Consider the following 17,485-nt stretch of genomic DNA (forward strand, 5'->3'; position numbering starts at 1 on the left):
CTGGGTCCTGCGCGCCCCACTCCCCGCACCCCTCCAGCCTGCCGTGGAAGTAGCATCTGACAGGTTTTGTTGAAGGCGGTGAGTGAGTAGAACCATTTTACTTCCGCTCTCATCCGTCCGAGAGACCTGGCACGGTCTGCCCCAGGCCGTGTGGGGAGCCGCAGACCAGTTCGTGTCTCAGGGTTTCTCCGTAGAATACGGACAGCCTTACCTCACACCTTACCTTTCAAGGTCGTTCTCAGGGTTATTTTCAGAAACATGACTTTGGTTGGGGTTTTTGTGTCCAATGGCCAAAAAAGGTCACTTATTTAAAAAAAAAATTAGCTGAGAAATCATGATGGCAACAGCAGGCAATCACCTTGCAGAGCTAGCTAGAAATGAGGCAGGCAGGGGGAGTGGGGGGCAGGGAGGTGGCCCCAGGAGCGCCCCAGTCACGATGCCGGGGCCTCAGCCGGGGCGTCAACAGAGGGGTCATTACCCCGTGTGGCGGGAGTGAGGAGGGTGGGCCACTAAGAGAGGTGCCATGAACCAGCCACAGTCACTCGGCTTTGTCAGCTGAGCGGGCTCCTGCAGGGGCGAGGCAAGAGGGGAGGAGGCATCCCTGCTCGCGCCCGCTGTTCAGCTGCTGAGATTTCTGGACAGTTTAGGCCTTTCATAGCTGTGATGGACACGCGGGGGAGCGTGTGTGCGTGGGTATCTGTTGTCCGTGAGCGCAGAGAGAGATGGTCCCCACAGGCTCGCTGTGACTTTCGCAGGGACCACGCTTTTACTCATGACCTCTGCCCCTTGACGGACAGTCCAGTCCCGTGTGAATTCCAGGACAGGGCCCTGCCTCGTGTGGTATCGCCCTTGACACCCTCCGTCGAGAGGGGGCGGAAGGGAGTCCCAGGAAGGTGGGTCCTCCACCGTTCACGACCACGAGGGACCGTCCACAGACCTACTTGTTCCCTAAATAAATCACACCCCGTTCGCCCAAAGGTGGGTGGTGGAGAAAGACCCCCCAGGGCACGGAGGGGTGGTCAGACTCTCAGCCCAACTCTTTCTTATTTAGCGATTCAGTCCTTCCCTGGGGACTTTCCCAGTCAATGCCACCAACATTCTATTTCCCTTCACTGCTCTGGATCACGCCCGGGCATCTGTCCTGATTTTATTTATTATTTATTTGAGAGGGAGGGGCAGAAGGAGAGAACCCCAAGCAGGCTCCACCCCCAGCATGGAATCCCATACGGGGCTTGATCCGACGACCCTGACAACATGATCCAAGCCAAAGTCAAGAGTTTGACTGAGCCACTCCCCCAACCCTTTTCGAGAGAGTGTCCTTATCTTAGTTCCCTAGAACAGAACTGGGAAATGGTCCCCCCGAGGTGGACATCCATCAGGCAACCCCAATCCAGGGAAGGGGACTTGGTGGGCCATATACTGAAGAGAACAAGGAACTTGCTTCTGTTTCTTGCTTGCCTGACCCCCCCCCCCACCAAGCCATATTGCTTCCTTTTGGGCAACAGCCCTTCCCCAGTCAGTGTGGTGCCGGGGAATGTAAGTCAGCCAGGCCTGCCTCTTCACTGATGTGTTTGTGGTCAGTGGGGTCAATCAAGAATCGCAGCTTCCCCCGATCTTGCTAAACCCTGCAGGGTCCCAGAAGGAAGCACGCACCAGGGTAACTTGACCAGCTCCCGGATCTGGCAGCTTTTAGGGCCATGGGCCCAGCCTATCCTCGTGCACACTCTTCCCAAGCACACTTCCTCTCTAGGTCTTCTACGGCCTCCATGGCTGAGGCTGCCTTCCCCTACCACCCAGAAACCGGACAGCAAGACCTTGAGAGAAAGACATAATCGGCAGGACTCTCAGACAGAAGAGAAGAGACCCAGGGGAGAGTCCAGAGAAGTGGCTGCCTTGGGGACAGGGAGATCCGGGAAGCCCAAGAGATACCACCAGGATCCCCCGCTCCGGTCCTCTCTCCTCTGAGCGGGCTTTTTTCCTCAGACAAACTCTGCCTGTGGCGTCGAAGTTGGCACCAAGCTACTGCAGGGTTCATGGTGCTCGGCAAGGTGTAGGAGCTCAGGTGGAGAGAGACCCCCCTCTCCCCACATCCCTGGTCCATCAACCCCCCGGAGAGAGTTTTGGTTGGCCCCACTTGGGTCATGCTCCCATTTGTCTCTGACCACGGGTGGCAGACCCCTACCTCACGGACAGCCCCCCAGACCACAGGCCTGGGGTGGGAGGCATTCCCCAGAAGGAAGCAACGAGGGACAGACAGAAAGCAGCCAACATCCACCCCACAAAGGGTCCCTTCTGTCCCTCTGGCCCAAAGCCCACGAAACCCCTGTTTCCTGTAACAGGAAACCACATGGCAGGAACGTCAACTCACAGCTCGCTTCCGGGGAGACCCCTCCCTGGACAGTCACCACGGATTCCAGAGGAGCCCACTTCCTTCCAGAACCCGGCTCTTTCTCGCTGCCATCTCTTGCCTGGAAGGAGGGCCCTGTGGGCGCTGCCTCACTCCGCCTGGCTTCCCACAGCTGCAGGGCAGGCCCGGGGCTGGATTTTCTCACACGTTCTCTCCCTTCTCCCCAGGGCTTCTATTCCTGGTTCTTCAACACCGTCACCATGAAGTAAGTGCCTGAACTTTCTTTTTTTTTTTCCTTTTTAAGATTTTATTTATTTGCCAGAGAGTGAGCACAAGCATGAGCAGGGGCAGGGGGAGCAGCAGGCAGAGCGAGAGGGAGAAACAAACTCCCCACTGAGCAGGGAGCCCAATGCGGCACTTGTTCCCAGGATCCCAGGATCATGACCTGAGCTGAAGGCAGACGCTTACCCAACTGAGCCCCCACTCCCCCTGACACTGCCTCAGCCCTGTGGAGGCAGAGGACGCCCTCTGGGGTGCCGGGGGCTTGTGGGAATGGGAACTGGACACAGCCCGCAGCCCTCAGGAAAGGACCGTGTGTGAATCCACCCCAGGAGGAAGAAATTCTTCCTGCGTTGCTACTTGCTTTATTTCTGTGAGCACCTTCCATCATATTGAGATGGAAAAGAAACCAACGGGCAGAAGGGCGCCCTTCCTCTTGCCTCGGCACTGATGACCCAGGGACAGCCCCTTGCCCACTTGCCTCCCGGATCTCTTTAGGACCAGACCCCACTTGGCAAGGAGAGAGACCCCAGGTCCCCCGTTTTCTTCTGACTCCCCCTTGCATCCGGATTCTGACTTCCCGCTCCCGATTCCATCCTGCTTCCGCTGAGCGTTAGAGTTCTGTGCCCCCTGTGTGTACGTGTGTGTACACGCATGCACACACACGCACGATCGTGCCTGTGCACACAGCTCTGCGTCCACCTCATAGCCCTGCACATTCCCAGGCACTCCCTAAATATTCCCCATACACCCTGCCTTGTCGGTCTTTCAAACCCCTCCTCTGGGGCCCTTTTTTGCCTGGGGTGCCTGCCTTCAGGTGCAGCCTTGCTGCCCCTCCCAGGCCACCTGCAGGGAGGGGCTGGATTGGGCCTGCTGATTTGCTTTCTTGGCAAAGGCTCCTAGGACTTCCTTCTTCCTGCACGTGCCTCCACGCCCGCCAGTCACGGGCCTGGCTGGGAGCATTCATACACCCTCCCAAGAGCCCCCTTGACCCCCATGAGCCACCTCAGGGTGCCTGTCTTTCTCCAGACCTGCTGAAGGGGGCACAGGCACCCTGCCTAGACCCTGGGAACACTGAGCTGGGCTTAGGACCATGGGTCTCTGATGTTTAAGCTCCCACCCCACTGATGGGGGGTCCCCGTGGCCTTGCCCCTGCCCTCTACCCCCTACCCAGTCTACCTACATCATTCATCAGGGTCCCCAGGAGAGGATACAGCTAGTTTGTGTGTGGTCCAGGGACCTTAGCCACATGCAGGGGGAGTGGAGGGAAAATGATTTAGCTCTTAGTACCTTCTCTGGTTTTGCTTTGGTAACTTCTAAGACATGCACAAGCTCACATGAAATATGTTTTCATTCAGAGAAGCATGAAAGTCCACCTCCAGCCCTCCTCCAGAGACGCAATCCCTGTCAACAGTTTTTAGGGAATTGAACCTTTTATCCTTTAAACAAACATTTACTTTAAAAAAAAATTTTTTTTTAAATGCCCACCAAGGCCTATGACCTTTTGGAGCTGGTGGCCTCGGGACACTGTCCGGGCTGGCTTTAGGCTCCTGGGTTCAGCAAAGTCATGAATGTTGGGCAGGATGGCACATTAGCTAGCCCTTTGCAGGGGTGAGAGGGAGGGGCTTCCGGAGTGCCTGGGTCTGTCGGCGCTGACTGCATCCCCAGTCCTGGGTAGCTTGAGGCTGACTTTCTGGATTTCCTCTGCCATCTGCTGACACATCAGTGGGTGTATACAGGGTGGGGAGAAACATGTCCGTATTTCAGGAAAGAAGCGTGGCAAATACAAGACTTCATGTGGTAGGTGCCTCTGTGGTGTGTGTGCAAATATGAAAGTAAAGAGGCACATCACTCCGTTGGTGCAAATCTGCGTGCAGCTGTTGGGGTGTGTTGGGGTGTGCGTGCCTGGACCTGCAGGTCAGGGGACGTCAGTGTGCATCGAGTGCGTGTGTCTGGGTGCGGATCCCCGACTTCACCCAAAGCCACCTCCATTGGGAACCCATCATCCGGGAAGGGAGGGAGCCTGGCCATATGCACTCTGCCTCCTGTACCCTTTGGGATGTCTAGAAGACAGCCTCACACATCTGTTGAGCAGGGACAGGGACGCCAGTGTCCCCGGACACAGAGACCAGGCAGCATAGTTGGAGAGACAAAGGTTAATAAGACTCACTACATATAATTCATAATGGGGAGGTTATAACTGCTGGGCAAGGGACATTTGGGGGAGCAAGAAATTAATTTGAACTGGGGGGTTCAGGAGAAGCAAGTTTTGAGCTAGGCCTGGAAAGATGGGAAGAATTTCCACAGTAGGCCCAGTGGAGGGCCCATCACAAAGAAATGGCTGCATGAGTGCAAGTTTGGGGCAGAGATGGGCAGAAGCATCCAGAAGTGGTCATTCTGGTGTGGCTAGAACCCAGGATACATGGCAAGAGAGAGGCTAAAAGAGGCTGGAAGCATCAGTAGGACCTTGACTGCCATGCTGAGAATCCTGGGCTTTGATCTAGAGCAGTAGAGGGCCCATTCCTATTTTTGAGCAGACTACTCAGGGTGAAAATCTGTAGGCAGGAGTATGGGCCGGGTGGAGGTTGTTGGCTATGGACAAAGTCCAGAGGCAGGGTGACCATCTAAGGAGGCTTTTCCGGTGTCTGTGTGAGAGGAGGTGCTGACCGAGGGAGGAGGCAAAGGGAGAGAGATCATGGGGCTCATAGTCCATGGGCCATGGTCTCCGCCTGGCGTCCAACTGGTTAAGGGAAGGAGTGATCCAGGTCTGGTTTCTGGGGAAGAAAGCGATGCCACTGGTTGGGAGCTGTTGAGATACAAAGGTGTTGGGGAATGACGGATATGGCCAGGGCAAACCCGTATGTTGACCAGCAAGCTATTGGAAGACAGGGTTCGTTAAAGCTTTGGGGAAGGGTCCGAGTGGGAGGGCGTGGCCTGGGAGATGGGTGCTTGAGGTCCTAGTTGAAGTTGTGGGAGCAGATTGATTACCCAAAGCAGGAAGCAAGATCAAAAAGAGTGTCGTGGGAGCAGGAGGAAGAGGCGGCCACCTCTAGGGCTGGACTCACTAAACCCACGAGGCTGTGGGGGGGCAGCTTGCGAGCTCCGAGCTCCCGGCTGAGTGGAAGGAGAGAAAGAGAGGGCGTGGACATCGTGATTTGGGTCTCCTTTAGGAGGGCAATTCCAAGGGCAAGTAGAGGCAGAGGGAGAGGGTGGCAGGAGGAGGGAAGCAGGTCAGGGAATGGAGGCTTGAGGAGTTTCTTGTCTTTCAGAGTAGCCAATGTGCCCTTGAACCCGGTGGTAGCTCCAGGGTGTGGAAAGAGGTGGCTGCGAACTTGAAGATGAGAGAGGACCGTGGGTACAGTGGGTCTCCAGAAAGAGGCAGCAGAAGGGAAACGACCAGGGCCACGAGGAGAATTAGTTGTGAGGAGGAGGGTGGTGGCTGGAATGCTGGGGTCAGAAGGGGAAAGGATGGGGTGGAGGAATGCAGACGGACTCAGATCCACAGGCTGTCCCCGGAGCTGTAAGGTAGGCTGCTGAGGATAACCTGACTTCCCCCCCCAGAGAGATGGAGCATTGGGCCCAGTGCCCAGTGCAGTGGGGGGAGCAGGAAGGAAATCCCTGTGTCCTTGGTCCCAGCAGCTCCCCTCGGCTCCCTCCTGAGCCTGGAGGCTCTCTCAGCCACATCCAGTCCAAGGCACGCTCCTGTCAGTGACCAGGGCTTGGCACCCAAGCCAGCAGCAAGGACCTCCCTTCGTTCCCCTCCCAGGACCCGCCTTCTCGTCAGTTCCCACCCACCCCATTCTCGGAATTAAATTCTCAAGTCCAGGGCAGGAAGTATTTGAACGGCTTGCAGTTTAAAAAAAATAAATAAATAAAATAAATCAAGAACTCTAAATAATTCCCTAAATGGGGATTATTGAAATGCCTTGAAGTTATGCTCTTTATAGTATTGTTTAAAAATAACTCTGAATCCCGGACTGGATGCTAGAAGTTGCATATGCCCTCCAAGCCCGACCAGAGAGCAGGGGTGAGTAAACTGGGACGTCCACCGGCGGAGTGGGGAGGCCACCTTGGTACTGGGTGTGAATCAGGGCTCCGTAAGCAGAGACCACAGTCACCGTGCGGCCATGAACCCTGTAGACAGACCGTGAAACAGTCAGAAAAGGCTTCAGGTTAAAAGCTAAGCAACACGGCAACACATGCAATGCTGTTTATACCATAGTCACGGAGATGAATTGGCAGGACGGCGGCAAAGCAGAGGCAATGGACCAAAATTCTTCCTGGATAGGACTGCAAAGCAGATCAAGGATTAGAATGTTGCTGACCCTCCAGGAGCTCTCCCCCGGCTCCCTCCCAACCCCCATGTCACCTCCCTCTATCTCCCTCTCTCCAAAGACAACCAATATCCTGATTTCTCACTCCCTGTTCAGGGGTGCCTGTTTTTTAACTCCGTGTATGAAAAATTCAGTGTTGGGTCTTTCACCTAACATTGTGTTTGTAAAGTCCCGCTATGGTCATTCATTTTTTTTTTTAAGATTTTATTTATTTATTTGACAGAGAGGGAGAGATTACAAGTAGGCAGAGCAGCAGGCAGAGAAAGAAGGGGAAGCAGGCTCCCTGCTGAGCAGAGAGCCTGATGTGGGGCTCAATCTCAGGACCCTGAGATCATGACCTGAGCCAAAGGCAGAGGCTTAACCCACTGAACCCCCTCAGGTGCCCCATGGTCATTCATTTTTATCTCCATATAGTATTTCACTCTATATAGAATGTGATCTATGTATCTCACATAGGAGCATACACTTCCTTATCTCACAATTCTTTTTTTATTTTAAGGAGGCTCCATGCCCCTCAACTCACACCCCAACCCCCCGAGATCTGGAGTCGCACGTTCCCCGGACTGAGCTAGCCCGGGCCCCTGATATCTCACAATTCCTGTGTCCATTTCCACCCTTGGTAGACACGCAGGTTGTCTGGGGCTGTTGGAAATGATGTGTCTGAGATTCCTCTACATGTCTCTCGATCCACATGTCCGTGTGTTTTCCCTGGGAGTGGAGTTGCTGGATCACAGGTTGTGCGTATGTTCAATTTCCTTGACCATATCGTTTGCCGAAGCGGTGGGGCCAGAGTGTGTCCCCTTGCGTGGCAGAGAGCTCCCAGGGCCCCCACACCCTCGCCGACACTTGGTAGTGTCTGACTTTCTAACCTTGACTCATCTGGCACTGTGGAGTGATAGCTCATGACGGCTCCCATAAGAATTCCTTTTTAATTTACAAATGAAAAGAAACCACTTTAAAAAAACACGGATGCAATTCTGTATCACTACTGGTTTGTCTGGTGCCCATGTCAAGCTCAGCCTGTATGAAGAAGCAAGAAGAGAGGGAATGACTGCTCGATTTCAAAAGTGCTTCTGGACTCCCGTGTGTGTGCGTGTGTGTGTGTGTGTGTGTATGTAACAGCTTCTGCCTTGGATATGCCTGGGAAATACATTTCAGACATGACAGAGGCTTTGGGATAAAGGCTGATCTTTCTTAAAAAATAGATAAATACAAATAAAAACTAGGAGTAGGGTGATAATCTCCTCCTCCTCTACCTCCCTCCAGTGTACGTCGTGGCCGCCCCGGTGCCTGAGGAATGTCCTTGTCTGTGTGTCTTCCAGGAACGAGGATCTGATCAGCAAGTGTGGAGATGATGCCCGCATCTACATCATGTTCCAGTACCACCTCATCATCTTCATGCTCATCCTCTGCATCCCGTCCTTGGGTATCATCCTGCCCATCAACTACACCGGCACCGTTCTGGGTAGGCGGAGCTCAGTGAGCCCAGGGCCACGGGAACAGGAGGACAGCCCGAAGGCAGGACAGAGCTTGGATCTCAGTAGTCTAGAAATCCAAAACCACATCCTGCGTCTCAAAATTCGTTATGGGACCTGAGGCGCCCCCAAACTTCAGTTCTCCCACATGGAGACGAGATGAGACGTCCGTCTCCTAAGGTTGGCTCAGGACCTGGGACAGGAGGTGTGTGGTGGGAATTTAGCCTGAAACTGAAGGCTTAGTGGCAGCCCCACGCGACACCTGGCGAGGTACCGGCTAGGCCTTTGGATGGCATGTGACCTACGGCAGAGATCCCCGACCTTGATCTCTCCCCTGCCCCTGGGGTGACAAACATGGCACTGGAAGCGCCAAATTGGTCTCCCAGGAAGTCTCGCTATTCATGTTATATAAATGGGCAGGTCCTTTGGACAGACTGGGCTTGGGCTTCAAAGATAGACTTGATTCCCCGGCTTTGACCCACATCAGCTTCCCAGAAAATACCTTTGCCCAAACTAGCAAATCATTTCATCTTCTATTCAGCAGATCAGTCTCCCCAGGCATCAGGTCCTTAGCTGTCGGGGGAATTGGGAGACAACATGTGTCCGGTGCCTGGCACGTAGTGGGTGCTCAGGGACTAACAGCCAGCATTTCACTTAACATATGAGGAGGGACAGAGCTGGAGGCTGCGTAACGAGGTGGTGTCGCTTAGCCCCCAGATGCCCAGGTGGCAGCCAGTGGCGCCCTGGTTCCTCCCAGGGCTATTTTCTCTAGCCAGAGCAAGGCTTCAGGTACTTCAAGGTAGCCTGCAACGTCTGTGCTCCTAAATGCGGCTACCGGAGTCAGCAACCTCTGCCTTTCTCAACTCTCTTCCTAGCAGCCAGTGTGTTGGCGATGCTATTTTGTATATTTTGTATTTGTTATATTAATGCAGGATTTCTGGACGTGTTTCCTAACACCCAGAGATGTCTAAACCGACAATTGCCGGGAGGATTTACTCTGTCACAATGAGGCAACGTGACATTCTTGTCATGATGGTTGCCGTTGGTGATAGCCTTGCTGGTTTCATCCCTCCACTCTCATGGTGGGGCCCTGGACTCCTTCAATAAGCAGTTACTGGTGTCTGTGGACACTGGGGATGCCACACGAAGATGTAGTCTCACATCACGGCCATAGAGCCCCATCCAGGAGTCCCCGGGGGCAGAGGAGTCTGCTGGTGTTGTTGGGAGTTGGGGGCAAGCTCTCAGGAACAAGAATGAAGGGCAGGACATGGGCGAGTGTCTCCAGACCCCAGGCATTCGTTCAGGAGCCTTGAATTCAAGCGGCCCCTCAACTCACTCCGTTGAGGAACCCGCCTTGAGGTCAGCCACTTTCTTCTCTTCCAGATTGGAACAGCCACTTTGGTCGGACCACCATTGTCAATGTCTCCATAGAGTAGGTACCTGATCCTCTTCCCTCCTGGTTTGCTGGCTGGGGCACTGGTGGGGAGAGAAGGTCTGGTGTGTGGGTCGAAAACATGGGGACTGCTTTGCTACTGAGAAAGGCCTGGTCTCCTGGGGACCCATGTACTGTGGGGGGGAGGTGGTGGAAGACGTTGCATCCTCTTGGTGCCTCGGTGTCCCCAGATCTGAAATAGGTAGAACTACCCTAACTGGCCACTCCTGAAGATCTGCAAAGATGTTTGTCCTGTTTGTTTCCTACGTGCAACCCCGAAGCATCAAGGACCCTGTAGCAAGCAGAGGCTTAAGATATTATTTCCTGCCCACAAAATAGTGTATACCATCCCTTGTATAATGAATAAAGGGTAGACCTGATTCCCATACGGGAGGGTGGGGACTGAGGACCCCCGTGACCTGGCTTTATGCCCCTCCTATATTATGTCAGCTGACTCTGGCTCTGGGGCCGTGCACACCCACCCTGAGCTTCACTCCTAGTCTAGAGGGAGGCAGGGGAGGACAAGGGTTGGATGTGCTTTGTGGATTTCAACAGCAGCCGACCCATCCGGTGGTTCGACCAATGTTTGCCGAGCCAGATGTGGCCCTGCCAGTCCACCCTGAGGAAAGAGGCCACCTGGGGGTCTTGGCCATGCGTGACCGACTTCCTGACAAAGCTAAAGGGGCAGGTCCAGCAGGTGTGCCTGGGGGTCCACATGTCCTCGGCTCCATCCCAACCCCTCTGCCCCTTGCCCCCTCCAATCCATCCAACTCCAAATCCATCCAACTCCAGAGTAGAATGGGGCTCTGGCTTCTTCCTCACCGGCGTCTCCCAGGCCAGCCACAAGTGTAAGGTGCCTACGCCTTCCCGACAAGATGTTTTAGTAGGGCAGTAAAGACCCTTCAACATCCATAAAGCCATGTTGACAGATAGCTGGAATGTTTCCTTAGAAACCGTAGAAACTCACCACCTCTGAGGACACGGAGGACTGAGACCCCTAGCTAGATGGGGAATATCTGGTGAAACGTCAGGCACTTGTCACCAGGACAAGTGGCGAGGAGAGATTGTGAAACAAGGCAGATTTTCTCTTCTCAAACCGCACCAAATAAGGTGGGCCCTATTTCTGAGCAGTCCTCTTGGCCACATGCCTTGGGACAGCATCATACAAGCCCAAAGTCCTGGTGCCACCCGTCTTCTTGTCCCAGGAGAGGCAGAGCGAATCCGCTGGGCCCTCCTCCCTCAGGCCCGAGTAGGACGCCCTATCCCTCACCACCGAGGACAGATGTCCCCTCTGTTGGGCTGTCAGGCAGCTGTGGGGGCGTGAGCTGAAGCCACCGGCAGCCCTATGTGGCAGTGAGACGTCCCCGGGCATCCGCTGCTCATCTCCCAGTGCTGCCATGGCTGAGAGCGACCTCTGCCTCTGACCCTCATTTCCCCACGGATAAAACAGAGAGAGTCACCGTAGCACCCTCACAGGGTGTGAGAATCTGGTGACAAAATGTACAGAAAGCATCTCGTCCCCCCCCCGGGTCTGGCATGTAGTAAGCCCTGTCAATGTTAGCCGACGGTAGCTGGCGTGGGCCTCCCCCTTCTTACCATGGCCGCTCCCCCTTCTAAGGAGCCCGAGAGTCTGAGGGTGGCCCAGGGGAGACCGCCTGGGTGGGAGAGGGTGCTCTCACCCCTCCTGTGTCTTGTTCCTGGCAGGAGTAAGGTCCTGTGGTTGCATAGCTGCTTCTCCTTCCTCTACTTCCTCCTCAACCTCGTCTTCATGGCTCACCACTGCTTAGGGTTTGTGCCCAAGAGGAGCTACAAGGTGAGTAAGCGAAAAGAACTCCAGACCTGCTCCCTCCCAGCCAGAGCCCTCGCCTGCTGGACCATCCCACTCCCGACCTTCAGAGGCATCCCCCAGTTCCATATAGTCTGCACAGGGGGCCAGAGGTGGGGGGCGTCTCTCCCGTGCAGGGCAAGCCTCCTCCCCTTGGCCCTGGAAATCGTTACCTGGCCCCTAGCACAGCTGTCCTGGTTGGTGAACCCCCGGAAGGCTTCCAAACCGGTCAGTATACCGCCACTCCCAGGCCCCTCCTACCCTGTGTCCTGCTGCCCAGCCCCTCTCTGAAGACCCCTGGCTCCCCACCATCCACAGACTAAAAGATTAACCCTAAGTGCTCCGTGCCCCCTGCTGCGGAGTGCCCAAGTTCCCTGCCCTTCCACAGTCCCTGAGGTCAGAGACCCCAGGGCCTGGCCCAGGTATGCCCCACTGTCCTGGTTTGGGTCACCCCAGCTCCTAGGCCCTAAGATGAGGGTTTACACAGCATTCACTTATTTTGAAAGCGATCCTAGGAAAAACCACTAGAGAGTGAGGAAATAGGATGGAAAAGGAGATGTAGGTAAGAGAGAGCAGTTCAGGAGCTACCCCCACTACCCTGGGAGAGAACGTGAACTCCAGAGTTTTCTCAGCCAAGGGGAGCATTTGGGCATGTTCCCACCGACTCCCGGTCCACTGCTGGTTGAGGCTGCATTCCAGACTCTTCATCCCTTGCTGGCTGGCACAGGCAGTCCCAGTGTTTAAAGGGCACAGCTGCCCTTAGGGCGTAGAGATGAGGCTGAGGGCAGCACTGGGCCTGGCAGTGCTGCCTGCCCAAGCCCACACACGCACCCACACCGGCACCAGCACGCACAGAGCCCCGGCCCAGCCCCAGCCCAGCCCCAGTCCGGCCCCCGCCCAGCCTAACACCGGCCCCAGACCCAGACCCAGTTTAAGACCCAGCCCAGACCCAGCCCAGCACCCCCCAGCCCCACCCTAGCTCCAGCCCCAGCCCAGCACCAGCAAAGGAGGAGGCGTGTGGACTGTCTTGGCTCTGGTGGGGAAGGGAAACCCCTTTGGCTCCGCACTCAGCCATTCAGAGCTCCAGAGAGTATGACCAACTCCCTCTCTGCCAGCCGTCCTGAGGGACCGAGTCACTTTCCCCCACCCCAGGACGCAATCCACACCCCCCTGAAAGGTTACCCCGAATACACTGGCCTGCAGGCACAGAGGCTTGGGCACTCTTGACCAGTCTGGACTCAGCTGCTGCGGTCTTCCTTCTTGTCCCCAGAAGCTTCTGCTGAGACTCCCATCTCTTGGAGCTCGAGAGAGGGCATGGCTGAGGGGGACACCCTCGTCCTGAGGAGAGAGCCGTGGCTGAGGGGATGGCTCAGGAAGACATTTCCCACGCACAGAATAAGATGTGAAGTTTGAGGGGCTTCCCCATCCCCGCCCCAGGGCCTACTCCCGTCCTAACTCCCCTGCCCGTCTCACGTTAGGGACGGCCCTTCCACACAGTGGAGAGGTGACCAGCTGGAATGAAGGCGGGGACAGGTCACACAAGAGCATGAGCAGCCCCCTTCGGTCCCGGAGCTCTGGTCCTCCTCCCTGGCTAGCGCTGTCTGCCCCTTCTGGCTCTTGCTCCCTTGACATCAGCTGTCTGTGGCCGGGGGCCTGCAGCAGGGCCCCAGAGACGCGGCATGCCTGCCCGCAGCTGCCCCAGCGCACGGCCTGCTGCCATCGGGGAAGCGGGCCAGGGAAGCTGTCATGGAGCTTCTCCACCAAGGGGCAGCCTGGTCGAGTAGCAGGCCTTCCCTAGACAGTTCTGGGCCCACAAAGACCCAGACATCCGGGAGTCCCACGTAAACACAGTCTTCTTTCTCCATTTGCCCTCCCCACTTAGGTCACAAGGACGCTAATGATCACCTATGTCCCCACGGACATCCAAGACCCGGAAATCATCATTAAGCATTTTCAGTAAGTCGGTCAAGTGGGCCAAAGCACGGATTGCCTCCTTCCCGGTAACCCTGCCCAGATCATCCTGTGGGTAGGAAGTAGAGTGAGAGATACCCCGGGTGGTAGCCCATCCTGGACTTGGCTCAGGATTAGCCTTCCAGAATGGGGAAGGCCCTGAGGCCAGAGCAGAGTTTCTCAAGGCAGGGGCTTTCCTGCATGGCATGAGTGTGTTTGGTGGAGGTTGGGGGGAGGGTATCAGTTTCTTCCTTTCCCTCATTGCTCCAACCACAGGGCCCGGCGAGCTCCTAGACCACAGTTACCTAGAACAGGTCATGTTGGGGCATCTTTTGTGACCCAAGTTCCTAGCCCCAGGAGCTCATTATCTCCCATGGGCAGGAATTTCCAGTTCTGTCCCCTGGCCCTATTCTGGATCATCTGGGAAGGGTGTAGTCATTCTCAGATCACCAGGAATCAGCTCTGAAATTTGACCTGAGGAGCAAGGAATCGAGTCTCCCACCTGAGAACCAGGGACCACAGGCAGCTGAGCCACCTGGCTGTGTGGGCTGTAGTTTGGGGTAGGAGTCGGGGTAGGATGGCCAGTCCCCAGCACCACAGGCTGGCTTAGCGTCTGTGTCTGTGGCCACAGCGAGGCTTATCCTGGGTGCGTGGTGACCAGAGTCCACTTCTGCTATGACGTCAGGATGCTGATCGAGTTGGATGATCAGAGGTGAGTCTGCAGGGGGGGGTCTCCCTGGATCTGGGTGGGGGGTGCAAGGGGAGGGTGTGGCTCTGCCAGCCCCCCGACCACAAGATGCTTCCTCCCTCTGCCTGTCGGCCAACAGGCGCCACGCGATGCGGGGCCGGCTCTACTACACGGCCAAGGCCAAGAAGAGTGGGAAGGTGATGATCAAGACCCACCCCTGCTCCCGCCTGTGCTTCTGCAAGTGCTGGACCTGCTTCAAAGAGGTACCCAGCCCTGGGAATCAAGGGACATGGCAGAGGAGGGGCTGGGGCACAGGGCCTCCAGCTCCATCCAGGCCTCTGTATCCCCGGGCCCCATTCAGATGTGCTCTGGGCTGTGGCTCCTGGCTCCTCCTCCCTTTCCACCAAGCCCTGCCTCCCTATGGAGAATACAGAGGAGCTGAAGCCTTTCTTGGATCCCCCTCTGGCGTGATCCACGGTGGCTTGCTCTTGCCCACTTCCGGTCTTGGATGGGAGGACCAGAGAGAACATGTCAGGCTGCTGTAGGCTGCAATTCCTCGGGCTTTCAAAGGTCTAGGACAAGAGCATTGGAAGGCACCGGGCTCCATCTTATCACCCAACTGCTATGGCTAGAGGGAGGCCACAGGGCAGGACTGCACTCTAGCCAGTCCAGAAAAGAGAATCATCCCCATTTCCTGAAAATGCTGCAGACGCATTCTGCCACTCCTCTGGGAGTCCAGCCCAAGTTCAAAAGCACCCCTGGGCCCTGCTCTTTGATCAGGGAGCTGATTTCAGAGTCATAGCCTTTTCTCGTTCTCAGAGTGGGATCTGGGAGCCCACTGGGATCCTGAGCTCTTTGCCAGGCTTTGAAGGGAGTTGGGAATGGAGGCAAGGCCTCGGACCCATCACCTGGATGGAGAAAGGCCTTATGTCCAGGCGAGGCCTTCCTAGAGCTCTGGCTTCTCCAGCTCTGAGGGCCAAATCTCGCCCCAGGTAGATGCAGAGCAGTATTACAGTGAGCTGGAGGAGCAGCTGACTGATGAGTTCAACGCTGAGCTCAACCGCGTTCGGCTGAAGCGTCTGGACCTGATCTTTGTCACCTTCCAGGACGCCAGGATGACGAAGCAGTGAGTGCCGGGGCCAGCAGCTTGCTGCGCTCAGCCCAGCCCTGAGAATGGGCTTCTGCTTCTCTAAAACATCCTCTTTCACCCCGTTCCAGCCAAGGGGGGAAGGAGAGAGAACCTCCCTTCCAGGTGGCCAAATTTTGACCGTCCCTCAGTCCCTTAGGTCTCCTCACAGGGAGCCGCCATCTTGCTTTCTGGAGCATGTCTGCGTCCATTTCCACACAGCTGCCAGACTCCCCTTGTCTCCATAGATACCCAGGCCCCGAGCTCCCCATCCCCATATGTCCTTGCTTCAGCACAGCGGTGGTCAGAGTAGACATCTTGGTTCTTCTTCCAGGCCTTGAGAAGAATGAATCCATTTTCCCCCATTATACATCACCCCTTTCCTCACCAAAAGTGACATGATCGAGAAGCTGCCTGCTCTCCTGCTGCAGGTTTTCCCTTAATTCATAGCCTTATAGCCTCCTTCCTCTTCTGCCCCAGCCTCTGGCAGCTCTACCTTGATAAGGAGTCGATTCAGAGCACTTGGGAATGTTCTGGAAGGATCCTTAGGATAGGGTCAAATAGATGAGAACCCAGGCCTCAGTCCTTTGAGGATTGTGGACGCCCTCCTCTCTCTGAGGGAGCCTGACCATACACAACACTTTGTCCTCACCCACCCACACTGTACAAAGGAACAGTGGAATAGCCTAGAATTTAGTCAAATACAATTGTGTGCAATTTTGCAAGTCACTTACACTCTCCAATTTCTTGTCTGTCCAGTTTGTTTACTTATATCTTCCCTGTCTACCCTGCAGAGGATTAAGAAGGGATGCGTGTTCCCTTTAGTATATATGTTGCATAAAACAATATACCGATGTAAGACAATACTGTTTCTTTTCTTTTTTTAAAGATTCTATTTATTTACTTGAGAAAGAGAGGGAAAGCACGAGAAGAGGCAGAAGGAGAAGCAGGCTCCCTGCTGATCAGGGAACCCAATGCGGGGCTTGATCCCAGGACCCTGGGACCTGAACCAAAGGCAGACATACTTAACTGACTGAGCCACCCAGGGCTCCACTACTGTTTCTGTTCTGAGACTCTGTCACCCAGTAGGAAGGGTCTGAGGTTTAATTACAGAAATATGAATTTTAATCACAGAAATATAAATTAGAACACCAAACTCCAGTGCCGGCACCTGCCCCTCTTTGGTTGTGTCTTCAGGCACCTAAATTTAGTAGTCTTTTCAATTGGAATTATCTTCATAGCCCATTAGCACAGTGTCGCACACAAAAAGAACTCAGTTGGTAGCTATTAATACTGAGATGAGGCTGAAATTAGTTCTTCCCACATCAGCCTCGAGGAAAGTGCATGTATTTGAGCTGTCCCTGCTGTCAAGAGGAAAAGACTTTATCTGAGAACCATGCTGTACCCCCGCCCTCCCCACCCCCCCAACCCAGGGAAGTCCCTCCCACTGCTGCCCCTTTCTTCCAGGGACTAGGCTCTGGGAGCTGCCCACCTCTAAAGCCCTGGGAGGCATACTCGAGGTTTCGAGAATCCCCAGAAAGTGGGGCCATCTGTAGGACCCCGGCATGAGACCCCTCCTAAGCCTGTCGTCCTCAGCCCCAGACCTCTGTCTCCTCCCCCCATCTCCATAGCATCCGAGAGGATTACAAGTACATCCATTGTGGCGTGCCCCCCCAGCAGTCCTCTGTGAGCACCATTGTCAAATCCTACCGCTGGAGGGTCGCCCTGGCCCCACACCCTAAAGACATCATTTGGTAAGCCCCCGCTGCCCCTCCCCTCTCCTTCCAGCTCCTCTGAGACTGAAGAATGGAACAGGGTGGGAAAGGAATGGGGTCTCTTCTCCTATGGGGCTGGTCCTTCCTGAGCACCGCAGCCTCGGCCGACCCCCAAACCCAGCCCACCACCAGGGCCTTGACCAAGGGTGTGAATGAGGGGGAAGACCCAGGGCCCAGTGTGCATGCAGGTCTGGTGGTCCCCAGGGGCTGAGTTAGACCAGGGCAGCCTGGGTCTCCCACTGACATGCAGGAAC

The 17,485-nt window shown here is 55.4% G+C and overlaps 1 protein-coding gene across 3 annotated transcripts in view; it reads left to right on the forward strand.

Annotated features, from left to right (window-relative positions):
* The window catches only part of TMEM63C (transmembrane protein 63C), a 70,868-nt gene that overhangs the window by 37,020 nt on the left and 16,363 nt on the right, over window positions 1-17,485 (forward strand). For 2 of the 3 annotated variants that reach the window (XM_044231243.1, XM_044231242.1), the window contains exons 7-15: window positions 2,575-2,612; window positions 8,283-8,425; window positions 9,819-9,867; window positions 11,572-11,680; window positions 13,575-13,648; window positions 14,274-14,354; window positions 14,470-14,593; window positions 15,323-15,456; window positions 17,088-17,210. In XM_044231243.1, the coding sequence (XP_044087178.1) occupies window positions 2,575-2,612; window positions 8,283-8,425; window positions 9,819-9,867; window positions 11,572-11,680; window positions 13,575-13,648; window positions 14,274-14,354; window positions 14,470-14,593; window positions 15,323-15,456; window positions 17,088-17,210 (875 nt within the window). Of the gene's footprint in view, window positions 1-2,574; window positions 2,613-6,429; window positions 6,654-8,282; window positions 8,426-9,818; window positions 9,868-11,571; window positions 11,681-13,574; window positions 13,649-14,273; window positions 14,355-14,469; window positions 14,594-15,322; window positions 15,457-17,087; window positions 17,211-17,485 lie in introns of those variants that run through there. The other variant, XM_044231244.1, reaches the window with a different exon arrangement.

The sequence above is a fragment of the Neovison vison genome, chromosome 13 (assembly GCF_020171115.1).
Source record: "Neovison vison isolate M4711 chromosome 13, ASM_NN_V1, whole genome shotgun sequence".
Lineage (NCBI taxonomy): Eukaryota > Metazoa > Chordata > Mammalia > Carnivora > Mustelidae > Neogale > Neogale vison.